Genomic DNA, 16,132 nt, shown 5'->3' with positions numbered 1-16,132 from the left:
CGCCCCCTGGTGGGCAGAGCGTCGCCCACGTGCCAGGTGGATCCCGGTCAGGCGCATGCGGGAGTCTGTCTGACTGTCTCTCCCCGTTTCCAGCTTTGGAAAAATACAAAAAAAAAAAGATAGTAGAACCAATAAAAATATGTGCATTAGGGGCCCTGGCCGGTTGGCTCAGTGGTAGAGCGTCGGCCTGGTGTGCGGGGGACCTGGGTTTGATTCCCGGCCAGGGCACATAGGAGAAGCGCCCATTTGCTTCTCCACCCCTCCCCCTCCTTCCTCTCTGTCTCTCTCTTCCCCTCCCGCAGCCAAGGCTCCATTGGAGCAAGGATAGCCCGGGCGCTGGGGATGGCTCCTTGGCCTCTGCCCCAGGTGCTAGAGTGGCTCTGGTCGCGGTGGAGCGACGCCCCGGAGGGGCAGAGCATCGCCCCCTGGTGGGCAGAGCGTCGCCCCTGGTGGGCGTGCCGGGTGGATCCCGGTCGGGCGCATGCGGGAGTCTGTCTGACTGTCTCTCCCTGTTTCCAGCTTCAGAAAAAAAAAAAAAAAAAATATGTGCATTAGGAAGAAAAAAATTAGTCAATGGCTAAGGTTCAATAGTACAATATATTGCTCAGTTTTTGATGCTGACCATCACTAAAGTTTGTGTGATATTATCAGATTATTTTGTGAAATTTTTGTTCATATAGATCCTCATATTCTTCTTTGTGATGAAACCTTATTATGTTGACTGGACTCATTGATGATATAAATGTTTGCCTTTGCCTGACCTGTGGTGGCGCAGTGGATAAAGCGTCGACCTGGAAATGCTGAGGTCGCCGGTTTGAAACCCTGGGCTTGCCTGGTCAAGGCACATATGGGAGTTGATGCTTCCAGCTCCTCTCCCCTGTCTCTCTCTCCTCTCTAAAATGAATAAATAAAATAAAAAATTAAAAGGAAAAAAAAAAGAATAATCCACATATAAATGTTTGCCTTTATAACCATAGACTAAACTTCCTTGCACTTCCTATGGCTATTTTCCTTTAGTTGAGTACTTGCAATTGTTACAAGTACTTTTCCCTTTTCCTTTGTAAATTTTTTTTTTCTTTTTTCCATGTCCACAGCTAAACTTATCCCCAGGTCCCAGGGCAGGAACCCAGAGCCGATGAGCGGTGGAGCTTGCTGTAGCAGCCATCTGGGCCAGCCCCTCCTTCGTAAATTTTATCAAATAAAAAGGATAGTATTTCTTAAATATGTAACAAAAATATATACAATTAGTTATATATTTATTATAGTATATTTTCCAATTACACTTATGTTTGTAATGAAATAATCAGGAGAAAAACTATCCAATAGAAATGAAGTCATTTTTAAAGTAGTGAGGGAAATGAACAAAGGGATCTGCCTGAGATTTCTATCCCTGTGATCTCCAGAGCTGATTAAGTGAATTTAGCTCTAGGCGAAATTTTCTTTTCCTCCCACATCACTCTGTATGTGTGCTTAGAAGACAACTTCTCTTGCCCCTGGCTGGTTGACTCCAGTGGTAGAGCTTAGCCCTAGTGTGTGGATTTCCGGGTTTGGTTTTCTAAGGCACACAGGAAAAGCTCCCATCTGCTTCTCCATCCTTTCCTCTCTTCGCTATTCTCTCTCTTTCCCTCCTGCAGCCATGGCTTGGTTGGAGTGAGTTGGCCCCACGGGCTGAGGGTGGCTCCATGGCCTCTGCCATAGGCACTAAGAAGAGATTGGTTGCTGAGCAATGGAGCAACGCTCCAGATGGGCAGAGCATTGCCCCCTAGTGGGCTTGCTGTGTGGATCCTGTTTGAGGCACATGCAGGAGTCTGTCTCTGCCTCCCCACTTCTCACTGAATAAACAGAAAGACAGAGAGAGAGAGAAAGAGAGAGAGAGAGAAAGAAGACACTTATTGAAGGATAACAAGCCTTTAGTCAAGTGCATGTAAGTTCTAAAGAATTTTATACATGATGTATACTGAAAATAATGAACAAAATATCACAGCAATCTACTTTTATGTCTACTTTCATTCCATTCAATGTGACATTCATGTTAATAAGTTTGCTGCCTAAAATACCTTTTTAAAAATAAATGGAGTACCCCAAATGAGCATACTTATAGGCATGCTAGGGTAGAATGGTTTTTGCTGTATGAATACCAGATGGCTAATAGCTATCTGTAGTGGTGGACACAAGGTTAGTTTGCAGTGACTGATTTGGCCAGAAAACACAACCCATTATGCATTTTTATAGATGATCTGGATGAAGGAATTGAACTATGCTTTCAAATTATATTATAACATTAAATTAGACAGAGTTAGTGATGTTCCAGAAAGCTAGTCTAAAATTGAAAATGACCTTGAAAATAAAACTATCAAATATAAAATTTTCTAAAGAAAAAAGACAAAATAAAATAAGAATAATCACAGAACAGTCCCTTATAAGACTGGAAAAAACTGCATGAGAACTAGATATACTATTGATGAAAAAATAGCAATGTCATTTTATTCTGGATCAAGGTTTGGGAAATAAAGGCTTAGAGTAAGAATATAATGCTTAAGGAGTGATGTGGATGTAAGGGAGAGGGGATGGGTAAGAGTAGGATACCCATAAGAGTAGGATAGAGTAGGATACCTATAACATAAACTGATATATTACTGATATAAGTATAAAACCATATTCTGTCTGTCCTTCATAATGAAGGAAGGTTGATTAGGGACCCTATTCACCAAGAGGACCCTCCTGTAATATCCTAAACTGCCCTCAGTAATATGTTAAAAAGAAAGAAAAAAAAAAGAAAGAGAAAAGCCTCACCATTAGTAGCTCAGTGTATAGAGTGTTGACCTGGGACTTTGAGGTCCCAGATTTGAAACCCTGGGATCACCAGCTTGAGCACAGTCTCACCAGCTTGAGCATGAGATCATTGACATGATCTCATAGTTGCTGGCTTGAGCCCAAAGGTTGCTGGCTTGAAGTCCAACATTGCTGGCCTGAGCAAGGGGTCACTGGCCTAGCTGGAGCTCCCCAGTCAAGGCATGTATGAGAAGCAATGAACAACTAAAGTGCTGCAACTACGAGTTGATACTTCTTATATGTTTCTCTTCTCTCTCTTTCTCTCTTCCTCTCTCTCTCTCTCACTTAAAAAAGAGGGGGGCAGAAAAGGTTTTCTTAACCTTAAGACAGAGTTTTCCCTATTGTGATTCTTTTGCTGCATCTTGAGTGGTTTCTGATTCTACAGGGCCTATTGTCCTCAGTGTTCCTTTATCTGATGCTCTTTATTTTTCTATCTTTAACGTGATCTTTCATTTGACTTCCTCAACCCTTCCCTGCAACAGTACCCTCAAAGATGATGAGAGCTTGGTCCTTACTCTTGGTAGTGTTTAGTATTCTTTCAAGTCTGGCCCTCTAGGAAGCTTCTTAGAATGAGCATTTGTTTACCACTGCATTCTTCAACCTCCCTCTCCCTTCAGAGGCATCCCTTGTTTACCATCTAAGAGTAGACTGGAGACATTATGGCCCTTTACTTCTAATTTAATGTGGTTTTCTTAAGAACAAGGACTCATAGCTATGGTCAAGTTTTCAACCTCAGGAGAATTGATACAGTATAATTATGTAGTTCACAGTCTATATTCAAATATAATTCATGGTCCCAATAATGTTCTTTATAGCTATTTTCACAGTCAATGGTCACTGCTGTGCATAGGGCACTGAACCTCCCTGCAGCCCATCTGTTCCACAGTACCACCTTCCAAATAAAGATTTAATACCGATGTCATCTCTGATTAAAAATGTCTGAAATCTGACTCATGTTTTCCTCCTAACACAAGTCCTCCCAGACCCAGGTCTTTCTTATTCTTTTTAACTCTCCCAGCCATCCAGGTTTGAAGCTATGGGACATTTTTAGTTTTTATCCCCAGTTAGCCAGGAAAGTCCTCTATGTTCTTCCTGTGAAATGCCCCTCCAGTCTGGCTCTACATGAACCATTGTGTGCTAATGCCCACTCATTTACAACTCAGACAAATTTTCCAGGTACCCTCACCTAGCTGAAGGGCTCAGGAAAAGCTGAAGGGCAGTGACTGGTCTATCTTAATTGAACATTGTCAGAACTCAGGGTCTGGGAAGCACCAGAAAAACGGACCTGCCAGCAACAACATGTCATAATTCAAAAATATGTTTCTATATACAATTTCTAAACCCTTCCTCCTTCTACCACTAGACTGATGTTGAATAAACATTTCTTTATTATGTTAGAGGGTGTTGAAAATATAGCAACTGACATATGCAGAGGAAATGTGTCCAGCTGACGCCTGGCCTTCTTCCCAAGCCCACCACCAGTGGGTAAACAACAGCTCTTCCATCCATTTAAAGATTAGTCCGATTTCACACTTTAAATAGTTCCTATAGGAAGTTTTTCATCTCCCTTGAAAAGCTCATTTTCTTGGAGATCCTCTCCCATTTCCTATTTGCAAAAAACAAAACCCCCAACATAGAGGAACTGAGACTCTGTCAGTTTAAAAACCTGCTTGCAAGGTTGCCCTTTGGTTGGCATCTAGAAAGTTGGCTCTCCAGATGAGATTCCCTAATAAGAATGGTTCGCTGTGCCCAAACTGTGCAAACAATATGGTTGATGTTGAACACCTGCTTGCTTTCTGCAAGTCAGTTTTGGGATGTTCAAGGCAGAGGATGCCTATGTGATGAGCTTCCCACAAAAAGCTTGGCCACTGAGTTTCTAATGAGCTCACCCAGGAGAGAACATTTCACAACTCATTGCTGGGGTATTTTTTTTTTTTTTTGTATTTTTCTGAAGCTGGAAACGGGGAGGCAGTCAGACAGACTCCCGCATGTGCCCGACCAGGATCCACCCGGCATGCCCACCAAGGGGCGATGCTCTGCCCATCTTGGGGCGTTGCTCTGCCGCAATCAGAGCCATTCTAGCACCTGAGGCAGAGGCCACAGAGCCATCCTCAGCGCCTGGGCAAACTTTGCTCCAGTGGAGCCTTGGCTGCGGGAGGGAAAGAGAGAGACAGAGAGGAAGGAAAAGGGGAGGGGTGGAGAAGCAGATGGGTGCTTCTCCTGTGTGCCCTGGCCAGGAATCGAATCCAGGACTCCTGTACGCCAGGCCGACGCTCTACCACTGAGCCAACCGGCCAGGGTGCTGGGGTATTTAAATGCATCCTGTGTGACTCACTGGGAAAGGACTCTTGGTAGTTTGTACCTAGTTTCCTCTGGATTTCAGCCTACCTGCCTTTACCCTTCGCTGATTTTTGCTTTGTATCCATTTGCTGTAATAAGTCATAGCCCCCAGTACCACTATATGCTGAGTCTTGTGAGTCCTCCTAGCAAGCCATTGAACCCAGAGGTAGTCTTGTGAACCCCAACACACCCTACTTTTCTCCCTGTAGCAGATTGTTATTATCTGCAAATGGCTACAACACATATTGCCACCCCACATGCTGTTACAACATGATTTTGATGGAGAGGAAGAATCTGTATTACCTCTCCTTGGGTTGGGTAAACTGTGGCTATGATGGAAGTGATGCTTGTGATTTCTGAGGTTAGGTGATAAAAAGCAATACAGCCTTCTCCTGGTTCTCTTTGTGCCATCCTCATTCTCAGACCCAGTTATCATGCCATGAGGAAGCCCAAGCTGGCACATGGAGAGAACCTGTGAGGTTGTTCCTGTAAATGGCCCTAGCTGAGGTCCCAGCACACAGCCAACCTCAGCTATCAATTTGAATAAGAGAGGTTTTCAGCCCCAGCCCTCAGATCACTCCCAGCTTTCAAGTCTTTCTAGCTGAGGACCCAAAGTGAGCAGGGATGCTCACTTTAATATACCCTTTCCAAATTCCTAACCCACAGAATCTGAAAATGGCTCTTGCTTTACATGCTATTTATGATTGGCCTGTTACACAGCAACAGCAACTGCAACTCTCTCTCAGGGGGCATGCAGGTGTATGGAGAGAGGGACATGACTTAGCATCCTGACGCTAGGGGGGAAGAATAAAGAAAAGCAAGACAGCAGAAGCGGCCAATATTATTTCTATCTAGATTTTAGGTAAATGCGTTTTTGTTTTGTTTTTCTTAGTCTGTTTGCCTGTTCTGTCTCTGGGATGATATTCCTAGTCCACCTGGTTGCTCTTTTCCTTGCTGGCATTAGTGGATCTGCTCTGTGGACTTTGTTAGCTGTCAGCCTTTTTATTTCTCTTGCTTTCTCTCTGGACTAGGCTGTAATCCTCATGGCAAGTTTGGGATTACTCAGCCTTATTTTTTTTATTTTTTATTTATTCATTTTTTTTTTTTTTAGAGAGGAGAGCGAGAGGGAGAGAGAGAGACAGAGAGGGAGAGAGAGGAGAAAGAGACAGAGAAAGAGAAGGGGGGAGGAGCAGGAAGCATCAACTCCCATATGTGCCTTGACCAGGCAAGCCCAGGGTTTCGAACCGGCGACCTCAGCATTTCCAGGCCGACGCTTTATCCACTGCACCACCACAGGTCAGGCACTCAGCCTTATTTTTATGACCGTGGGTAATGTTAACCCAGCTGAAATCTTTGGTGACTCCCCCTCAGTCTCGGATCTAATGCTCAGCTCTGCATGTGAGAGCTGAACCCCCTCTACAGACTTGCAGCTACTTCAGGGTCTTTTTATGCCACAAAATACCAACAGTGGCTCATGATTGATGACTCTCAGGTCCCCCCCCCCCCCCCGCCCCCGGTATCATGCTGCTGCACCAGCTTAGGTATGTGACATGTGACCCAGGCAAATGATAGGGCAGCCCCAAGATGTATTTTGTTTTTAAGAGTTTTCATGAGGGATGGGGGCCAGGAGACTCACCCCCATGCCTTTCTGCCATTATTCTCATTTATTTATTTATTTATTTATCTTTGTATTTTTCTGAAGTTGGAAATGGGGAGGCAGTCAGACAGACTCCCGCATGTGCCCGACCCAGATTCACCCGGCACGCCTACCAGGGGGCGATGCTCTGCCCATCTGGGGGGTCGCTCTGTTGCAACCAGAGCCATTCTAGTGCCTGAGGCAGAGACCACAGAGCCATCCTCAGCGCCCAGGCCAACTTTGCTCCAGTGGAGCCTTGGTTGCGGGAAGGGGAGAGAGAGACAGAGAGGAAGGAGAGGGGGAGGGGTGGAGAAGCAGATGGGCGCTTCTCCTATGTGCCCTGGATGGATTTCGAACCTGGGACTCCTGCACGCCAGGCCGATGCTCTACCACTGAGCCAACTGGCCAGGACTCCCATTATTCTCATTTATCTAATGTACTTCTCTGGGTCTACATCAAAGAGACTCTGCCTGATTAAAGTCTGGGTAGGAATAATATTGGTTGTTTCTGCTGTCCTGCTTTCCTTTACTTTTATCTTCTTCTTCCTACACTTCCCCAGGCTGTTCCTTATCTTTCTCATCTTCATTTCAGCTCTTGGTTAAGTCTTATTGGCAAAGGATATTTTTCTACACATTTGGAGAATATTATGATTTGAGTCATTGATCTTTGAGGTTTGATCATTGATACTCTGAAAGTCCTTAAGACTGTGAATTGGGTTGCAAGGTGTGTACACGTGTATCTGGGTGCCCCATGATACAATCAAGTTGACACAGAAAATTAGCCATAACACCCATTAACATTCTTCCCCATTTCTTGAAAAGCTACCTTCTGTCTCTGTGGACTTGCCTATTTTGGACATTTCTATAAGAAATCATACTGTATGTGGTATTTTGGTTTAGCTTCTTCACTTGGCATAATGTTTTCTATGATATATCATCTATCAGTACTTTATTTTTTATTGCCAAATAATATTTCACTGTGTGAATAGACCATATTTTGTTTAACCATTCATCAGTTGATTATATGAATAGTTGAGATCCAATTTTAATCCTTCTGCTGCTAGAATATTTTTTCCTAAATTATCACATATAATCTTGTCTCTCACCTGATCAAATGAATTGTCCTCTTTACTTAAGAGACATTGAAGGAACACATTGACCTTGCATTTCCATTTGACACTTTCTTCAGTTTGATCAAAGCTGTGGTAGGAATGAGCAAATCCTGCCTCCCTCTGAAGGGTAGTTTTGGCCAGTGATGTTCAAATCTCATTTAAAGGGCCTCTACCTGATTAAAACCAAACAAACAGCCCCAAAGAAAGACCCCAACAACATAAAGCAAAAGCCCAAACTATGTAGAAAGGAACATGGATAAAATGTAGTTGTAGGATTTTATGATTTTTTCATTTCTTAATTATTAAAAATTTCATGACAATCCTGGAGGCATAATGGGTCTGACATTCAGTTGTTTAGTTTGACGTCCTAGCTGAGTTACTTAATATCAGCATTTTAAAAATTCTTCCCTTCTGAGATTTGAAGTAAATTATATTTTCTTATATATAAAGTAGGAATAGTAATTACTACTTTAGAGCCCTGTTATTAATTAAAACATATAAACACTCAACTACCATGCCCACCTGATAATAGGCACTCAGTAAATAAATAGACACTATAATGACTGTTATAGTTGAATGCATGGTTAAAATTTTCAATCCCCATCAAAATCCCAATGTCATTTTTTAAAGAAATATAACAAAAAAATCACCAGGTTTGTATGGGACCATAAAAAAAACCCAAATAGCCAAAGCAATTCTGAGGAAAAAGAATAAAACCAGAGGTATCACACTACCTGACTTCAAATTATACCTATACATAATCAAAACAGCATGATATTGGCAGAAAAACAGACATACAGACCAATGGAGCAAAATCGAGAGCCCAGAAATAAAACCACATGTATATGGATAAATCATCTAGGACAAAAGACCCAAAAACACACAATGGAGAAATGCCAAATGCAAAAGAATGAAACTTGAGTAGTTTGTCCCTTGCACAAAATATTAATTCAAAATAGATCAAAGACCTAAATACAAGATCTGAAACAATAAATTACATAGAAGAAAACAGTTAGTAAATTCATGGACTTTAGAGAGCAATTTATGAATTTGTCCCCAAAGGTAAGGGAAGTAAAGGCAAAAATAAATGAATGAGACTATATCAAACTAAAAAGCTTCTGTACAGCAAAAGAAACTGACAACAAAACAAATAGGCATTCAACTAAATGGGAGATGATATTTGCAAACAGTAGCTCTGATAAGGGGTTAATATCCAAAATATATAAAGAACTCACAAAGCTCAGCAACAAACAATCCAATTAAAAAATTGGGAGAGGACCTGAACAGACACTGCCCCCAAGAAGACATATAAATGGTCAACAGATGTCTGAAAAGATGCTCATCTTCACTAGCTATTCAAGAAATGCAAATCAAAACTACAATGAGATACCACCTCACACCTGTTAGATTGGCTATCATCAACAAGACAGGTAATAACAAATGTTGGAGAGGCTGTGGAGGAAAAGGAACCCTCATTCACTGCTGGTGGGAATGCAGATTAGTAAAACCATTATGGAAGAAAGTATGGTGGTTCCTCAAAAAATTAATAATAGAACTACCTTATGACCCAGCAATCCCTCTATTGGTGTCAATTCCCCAAATTTGAAAACATTGGTATGTAAAGACACATTCACCCTCATGTTTATTGCAGCATTATTCACAGTGGCCAAAGTGTCCCTTGATAGAAGATTGGATAAAGAAGATGTGGTACAGATATACAATGGAATACTACTCAGCCATAAGAAATAATAATATAGTACCATTTATGACAACATGGATGGAACTTGAGAACATTATACTGAGTGAAATAAGTAAATCAGAAAAAGCTAAGAACTGTATGATTTCACATATAAGTGGAATATAAAACTGAGACTCATGAACATAGATAAAAGTGAAGTGGTTACCAGGGGGAGGGGGATGTCGAGAAGGTGGGGGAAGAAAGGAAGTAAAGAGGGACTAATATACAGTGATGGAAAATGATTTGACTTTGGGTGATGGGTATTGTAAAGCCACTAGCCACGGCCACCATCACAGCTGCCTGGCCCCTGTAGGTTCACATTTGATTCAGACAGATGGTAATGAAACAATGGAGCCAAGAACTGGTGGGCCATTAGCTTTAACCTTGCTTGCACCCAGTGGACAAGAAATACACACAGTGGGAAAACACTTTTCTTTCCATTCAGGGCTCCCAAAGCCACTGATTTATCTGAGTTTCCTAGAATCAAAGTGTAAAGCCAGTAGCCAGGGCCACCATCAAAGCAGCCTGGCCCATGCAGGTTCACATTGGATTCGAATAGTCGGTAAAGAAACAATGGAGCCAAAAACTGATAGGCCATTTTCTTTAATCCTAGCTTGCACCCAGCAGGCAAGTAAAAACACACACTGGGCTCCAAAACCCACTCACATTCAGTGCTCACAAAGCCACTGACTTATCCGAGTTTCCTAGAATCAAAGGTTTCTAGCCCACCAGCCTTATTCTCCTCAGTTCCCCATCTCCTTCCTTATCCCAGATACAAACTCTGCACAAACTGGCTTCTCACTCAACACTCCGCCATCTTGGCTGCTTCTCCTGGCCACATGGCCTCTTTCTGCTCTCTGCTCTGCTCCGTCTGCTCTCTCATGCTAATCACCCCAGGAACCAAGAGAGCAAACTCTCGTTCTGCCCCCATTTTATATTGTAGCTTCACAACCTCTAATCCAATATACAAAATAGGGAAGTCTCTAATAAAGTCACTTCTCTGAGGCATGATTGGATTGTACCACCCCACATCAAAAAGGGTGGGAAAGGCTTAATCCCAAAACCAAGCCCCAGGCTACAAGGATTCTCAACACACATTAATATCACCTGGGCAACGGCCTCACGTGGGCAGCGCCATTTTTAACAAAGTGAGCATAATACATTTTATCTGCCCAACACAAAGGTTTCTAGCTCACCAGCCTTATTCACCTCTGTTCCGCATCTGTAAAGCCAGGAGCCACAGCCAGGGCCACTATCACAGCAGCCTTCTGGCCTATGCAGGTTCGCATTGGATTCGAATAGTCAGTAAAGAAACAATGGAGCCAAAAACTGATAGGCCATTTTCTTTAATCCTAGCTTGCACCCAGCAGGCAAGTAAAAATACACACTGGGCTCCAAAACCCACTCACATTCAGTGCTCACAAAGCCACTGACTTATCCGAGTTTCCTAGAATCAAAGGTTTCTAGCTCACCAGCCTTATTCTCCTCAGTTCCCCATCTCCTTCCTTATCCCAGATACAAACTCTGCACAAACTCTCTTCTCACTCAGCACTCCGCCATCTTGGCTGCTTCTCCTGGCTACATGGCCTCTTTCTGCTCTCTACTCTGCTCCCTCTGCTCTCTCATGCTAATCATCCCAGGAACCAAGAGGCCAAACTCTCATTTCGTCCCCATTTTATAGTGTAGAAATCCAAACCCTTAATCCAATATACAAAACAGGGAAGTCTCTAATACAAAGTCACCCTCTGAGGCATGATAGGATTGTACCGCCCTACATCAAAAAGGGTAGGAAAGGCTTAATCCCAAAACCAAGCCCCAGGCTAAAGGGTTCTGCCTGCCTTTAGCCCACCCCAACACACATTAATATCACCTGAGCGACGGCCTCCTCCTGTTATCTTTAACAAAGTGAGCATAATACATTTTATCTGCCCAACAGGGATCAAAACCACAACCTGAGTGTACTGGAACAATGCTCTAACCATCTGAGCTACCTGTAAAGCCAGTATCCAAGGCCACCATCACAGCTGTCTGGCCCATGCAGGTTTGCATTGGATTCGGACAGTCAGTAAAGAAACAACGGAGCCAAAAACTGATGGGCCATCATTTTTAATCCTAGCTTGCACCCAGCGGGCAAGTAAAAACACACACTGGGATCCAAAACCCACTCACATTCAGTGCTCACAAAGCTACTGACTTATCCAAGTTTCCTAGAATCAAAGGTTTCTAGCTCACCAGACTTATTCACCTCTGTTCCCCATCTCCTTCCTTCTCCCTGCACAAACTCTGCACAAACTGGCTTCTCACTCAACACTCTGCTATCTTGGCTGCTTCTCCTGGCCTCCTCCATGTGGCCTTTCTCTGCTCTCCTCTAATGATAATCTCAGGAACCAAGAGAGCAAGCTCACGTTCTGCCTTTATTTTAAAGTGTAGAAATCAAAACCTTTAATCCAATATACAAAATAGGGAAGTCTCTAATACAAAGTCACTTCTCTGAGGCATGATGGGATTGTACCACCCCTCATCAAAAAGGGTGGGAAAGGCTTAATCCCAAAACCAAGCCCCAGGCTACAAGGATTCTGCCTGCCTTTAGCCCACCCCCAATACACATTAATATCACCTGGGCAATGGCCTCCACGTGGGCAGCGTCATCTTTAACAAAGTGAGCATAATATATTTTATCTGCCCAACACCATCTCCTTCTCTCTGCACAAACTCTGCACAAACTGGCTTCTCCTTCAGCACTCTACCATCTTGGCTGCCTGTCCTCTCCTCTCCTCCACATGGCATTTTTCTGCTCTCTCTCCTCTGCTCTCTCCTCTAATGCTAATCTCAGGAACTGAGAGAGAGCAAGCTCCCAGTCTGCCCCATTTTATAGTGTAGAAATCAAAACCTTTAATCCAATATACAAACAAAGAAGTCTCTGATATAAAGTCACTTAGGGTGGAAAATGCTTAGTCATAAAACTAAGCCTTAGGGTATAATGACTTGGCCTGCTTACAGCCTGTCCCCTACACCCAATACAAACTATAAGCGAGCAAACCTATATATCATATTTACAAACTTATTTGACCAACAGGTATACAACATAATCAATAGTTCAAATGCTATAGAAATGTTTACTTGAAACCTATGTACTCTTATTGATCAATGTCACCCTATTAAACTTAATTTCCTAAATAAAATTTAAAATTTTTTTCAATTATTTTCAATAAGGTCAATCTAAGATTTGAACTACTTTCTGGCATTCTTTCATTGTATTATAGTTTTGGTGATTTAATTTCAATATTGTTCTAGTGCTTCAAAAATAGTATCAATTTAAGGCAGAAATTACTGCTCACAGAAATTAGGGGTCAGGAAATGTGCAAGTACTTTAGTACTTTCAGCCTTTTGTATAGTGCATTTTCACCAATGAAATAAAAGTTGGTTTTGTATTGCATAATTGAACAACTGTTTTTGACTTGTTTGCTTTTTTGATGCTCTTGTTTAATAAAAAAAATCAAATGCTTTTTTTATCAGTTCATATTCATTTTGAAATATTCCCTAATTTTTGTGAGCAGTATATATAATTGGTTTAAGGATTTTATATTCCTTGTCTTCCATTACCCTTGATGTAATCTGAAAGAATCCATTTTTGCTTTGGAAAATGGTCAATGATAATGTCTTGTTTTATTACAATAGAAGCTTTCATTTAGTCACTAAGAATAAATACCTTAAACATTATACTGGATTATGCTGAGGTAAATTTCTGATAGGAATGAGTCTTTGAACTTGGCATTTACTGGCAAGTGTGACTTGATAGTAGTTATTAAAGATATAACCCAAGATATTATTCTTTGGAATAATTATAACACATTAATTTTTAAAAGGTGTTGAAGGGTAGATGAATTGTAATTGTCTGGGTCTTATAATCATAAAATTTAAATTGTTCTTTATCCATAAATTTATGGTTTAGAACAATTTTAAATGTATAATGATTTATTTTTAGTTTCATAAATAAAACAACCATGAACTAGTTTCTTCTTTCAGAGATATAAGTACTTATAAATGCAATAATGATTTTTTTCATTGAAGCATTTGTAAATTGAGAGGTTAAATTAATCAATTGTATGAAAATTAACCTTTGTTCATAATAAGACTAACACATTGAAGATCAACTTTTAAGACGTACTCCTCTTTACATATTTCAGTTACTCAATATCTTTTCTCTCCCCACCCCACCCCCACATAGGATTATCCTTGTCAAGATGATTATTCAATAGTCCACAGAAAATGCCGTTCTCAGTTCACAGATCTAGATGGTTCCAAAAGATTTGGCATCAACACTTGGCATGATGAGAGTGGGATTTATGCTAATGCATGTGTAAAAGAAAAACTCTACCCATCAACTGGTGGTCCTATTGTTCCCTTTTTAAAGTAATGTATGAAATCAGAATCTCTACCTAATGAAAAAATAAAGGGTTTGACAGTTAATGATATTTTTATTCTAATAAATTCAATAGAAACAACGTTTTAGTAGTATTTTTAAAAACAAAATTTTATATTCTATTCCAGTGTATATAATCTTCTTTTCATAAGCTGCTCTGGTATTGTTCAAAGTTTAATATGTATACCACTGAGGTTATACAACACAACATTTAGATAGTACTTGGTGGAATTTTTTAAATTTTAATTATGGATTGTGTATTTATTTGAATTTTATCAGGAAAAACACATAAAGCTAGCACAATCAAGCTTGTAATTGCTTGGGGATGTGGGTAATTTTTAAAACTTGACCTAACTTAAATTCCACTGTTAAGTGAATGAAAATAAAGGTGATATTCAGATTTGACATGAAATTCCAATGGTGGAACTTTGAGTAACATAGGCACTATAATAATGTTGAATGTGTCTATAAGCTTTGATTTATTTATGGTGTCTAGCTGCACTGTGGATGGTCTATTCAGCATAGTGTTTTTGCTTATTCAAATTAACACTTTTTTAGTGTATTGGATAGCAGAAATGCAGACAAAATCTAGTGAAATTTTTGGGATTTGATGAAAAAATCCAATTATCTGATGTTATATTTATTTGTTTTTAATTTAAAAAATATTTTATGGGAGACAGAGAGAGACAGAACGAAGGACAGACAGATAGGAAGAGAGAGAGATGAGAAGCATTAATTCTTTGTTGTGATTCCTTAGTTGTTCATTGATTGCTTTCTTATGTGCTTTGACTGAGGGTAGGGGGGCTCCTGCCCAGCCAGTGACCTTGGGCTTCAAGCCAGTGACCTTTGGGCTCAAGCTAGCGAAGATGGGGTCATGTCTATGATGCCATGCTCAAGCCAGCAACCCCACGCTCAAGCTGGTGAGCCCACACTCAAGCCATATGAGCCCATGCTCAAGCCAGCAACTTCAGGATTTTGAACCTGAGTCCTTGCTAGTATTGCTGGTTCCAGGGGAAATATTCACTTTAGATTTGGAGAGTGACTCAGCCAGGGGTTAGGGTGGCTGTTCCTCAAAGTGTTTCTTCCAGTGCCTCCTAGATTACTCTCTCTTCCTACTACTCTGGTCCTCTCATCTCTCCCCTTCCCCTGGAGCCCCAGGTGAGTAGTTGTGAAAGAGGCTTTCTGCACGGTCCCTTTAAGAAGAATCCTGGGTCTGAGAAATCTTTCTCTTTCTCACAAACAGTATCCTGGCCTGTTTTGCAGCTAAATACTATCCACACTCCTCTTCTAGTCTCTGGGGCTTCAGACTGGGGCTTTGTTCCTGGGGCCCAGGACCCTCCCCTCTCCACTAAACTCACTTCCCACCACACGAGTCCCTCCAGGCTGCTGTTTCGCCTGGGAGCTGGGCAGCCCTCTTTGTGTTTCTGCTTTTCCTACCAGTCTCAGTGTGGCTTCTTCAGTGTTCCTTGGCTAAAGAGTCCTCTTAGTTTAGTCCAAAGTTTTTCGAGATGATGGTTCTTAAAATTAAGTTGTAATCCACTTTGGTTCTGGGAGGTGGAAGTTGGTACCTCTGCCTACTCCATCATCCTCTTGCCACCCATCTAAAATACTTTATTTTAAAATGGTTAAAACAGTTTTATATAAATATAAATTCAGCAAAATACTTGCTGATTTATCTCCACGGGCAAGTGAAATAAAAGACAGGATAAACAAATGGGACTATATCAAACTAAAAAGCTTTTGTACAGCTAAACACAATATAAACAGAATAAAAAGACAAACCACACAATGGGAGAACATATTCGACAATACATCTGATAAGGGGTTAATAACCAAAATTTATAAAGAATTTGTAAACCTCAACACCAGGAAGACAAACAATCCAATCAAAAATGGGCAAAAGAAATGAATAGACACTTCTCCAAAGAGAACATACAGATGGCCAATAGACAGATGGAAAGATCTAGTAGCGCTGTGTGCTTGATATAAATGTATGTTGTCTATTTACTTATTTGTGTATGTTACAAATATTTATTAAACATCTGGGACTGA

The 16,132-nt window shown here is 41.1% G+C and overlaps 1 protein-coding gene and 1 pseudogene across 1 annotated transcript in view; one reads left to right on the top strand and one right to left on the bottom strand.

Annotated features, from left to right (window-relative positions):
• The window catches only part of CFAP95 (cilia and flagella associated protein 95), a 146,208-nt gene extending 132,134 nt beyond the window's left edge, over nt 1-14,074 (top strand). Inside the window, exon 6 of the mRNA XM_066254727.1 lies at nt 13,886-14,074. Within this exon, the coding sequence (XP_066110824.1) occupies nt 13,886-14,074 (189 nt within the window). The remainder of the gene's footprint in view (nt 1-13,885) is intronic.
• On the bottom strand, nt 1,083-1,228 carry LOC136327482 (small nucleolar RNA SNORA5; annotated as a pseudogene).
• Nucleotides 14,075-16,132: the final 2,058 nt, after the last annotated feature.

The sequence above is a fragment of the Saccopteryx bilineata genome, chromosome 2 (assembly GCF_036850765.1).
Source record: "Saccopteryx bilineata isolate mSacBil1 chromosome 2, mSacBil1_pri_phased_curated, whole genome shotgun sequence".
NCBI lineage: Eukaryota > Metazoa > Chordata > Mammalia > Chiroptera > Emballonuridae > Saccopteryx > Saccopteryx bilineata.
The sequence above is the reverse complement of the archived record's forward strand: the minus strand, read 5'-3'. Positions and strand labels throughout refer to the sequence as shown.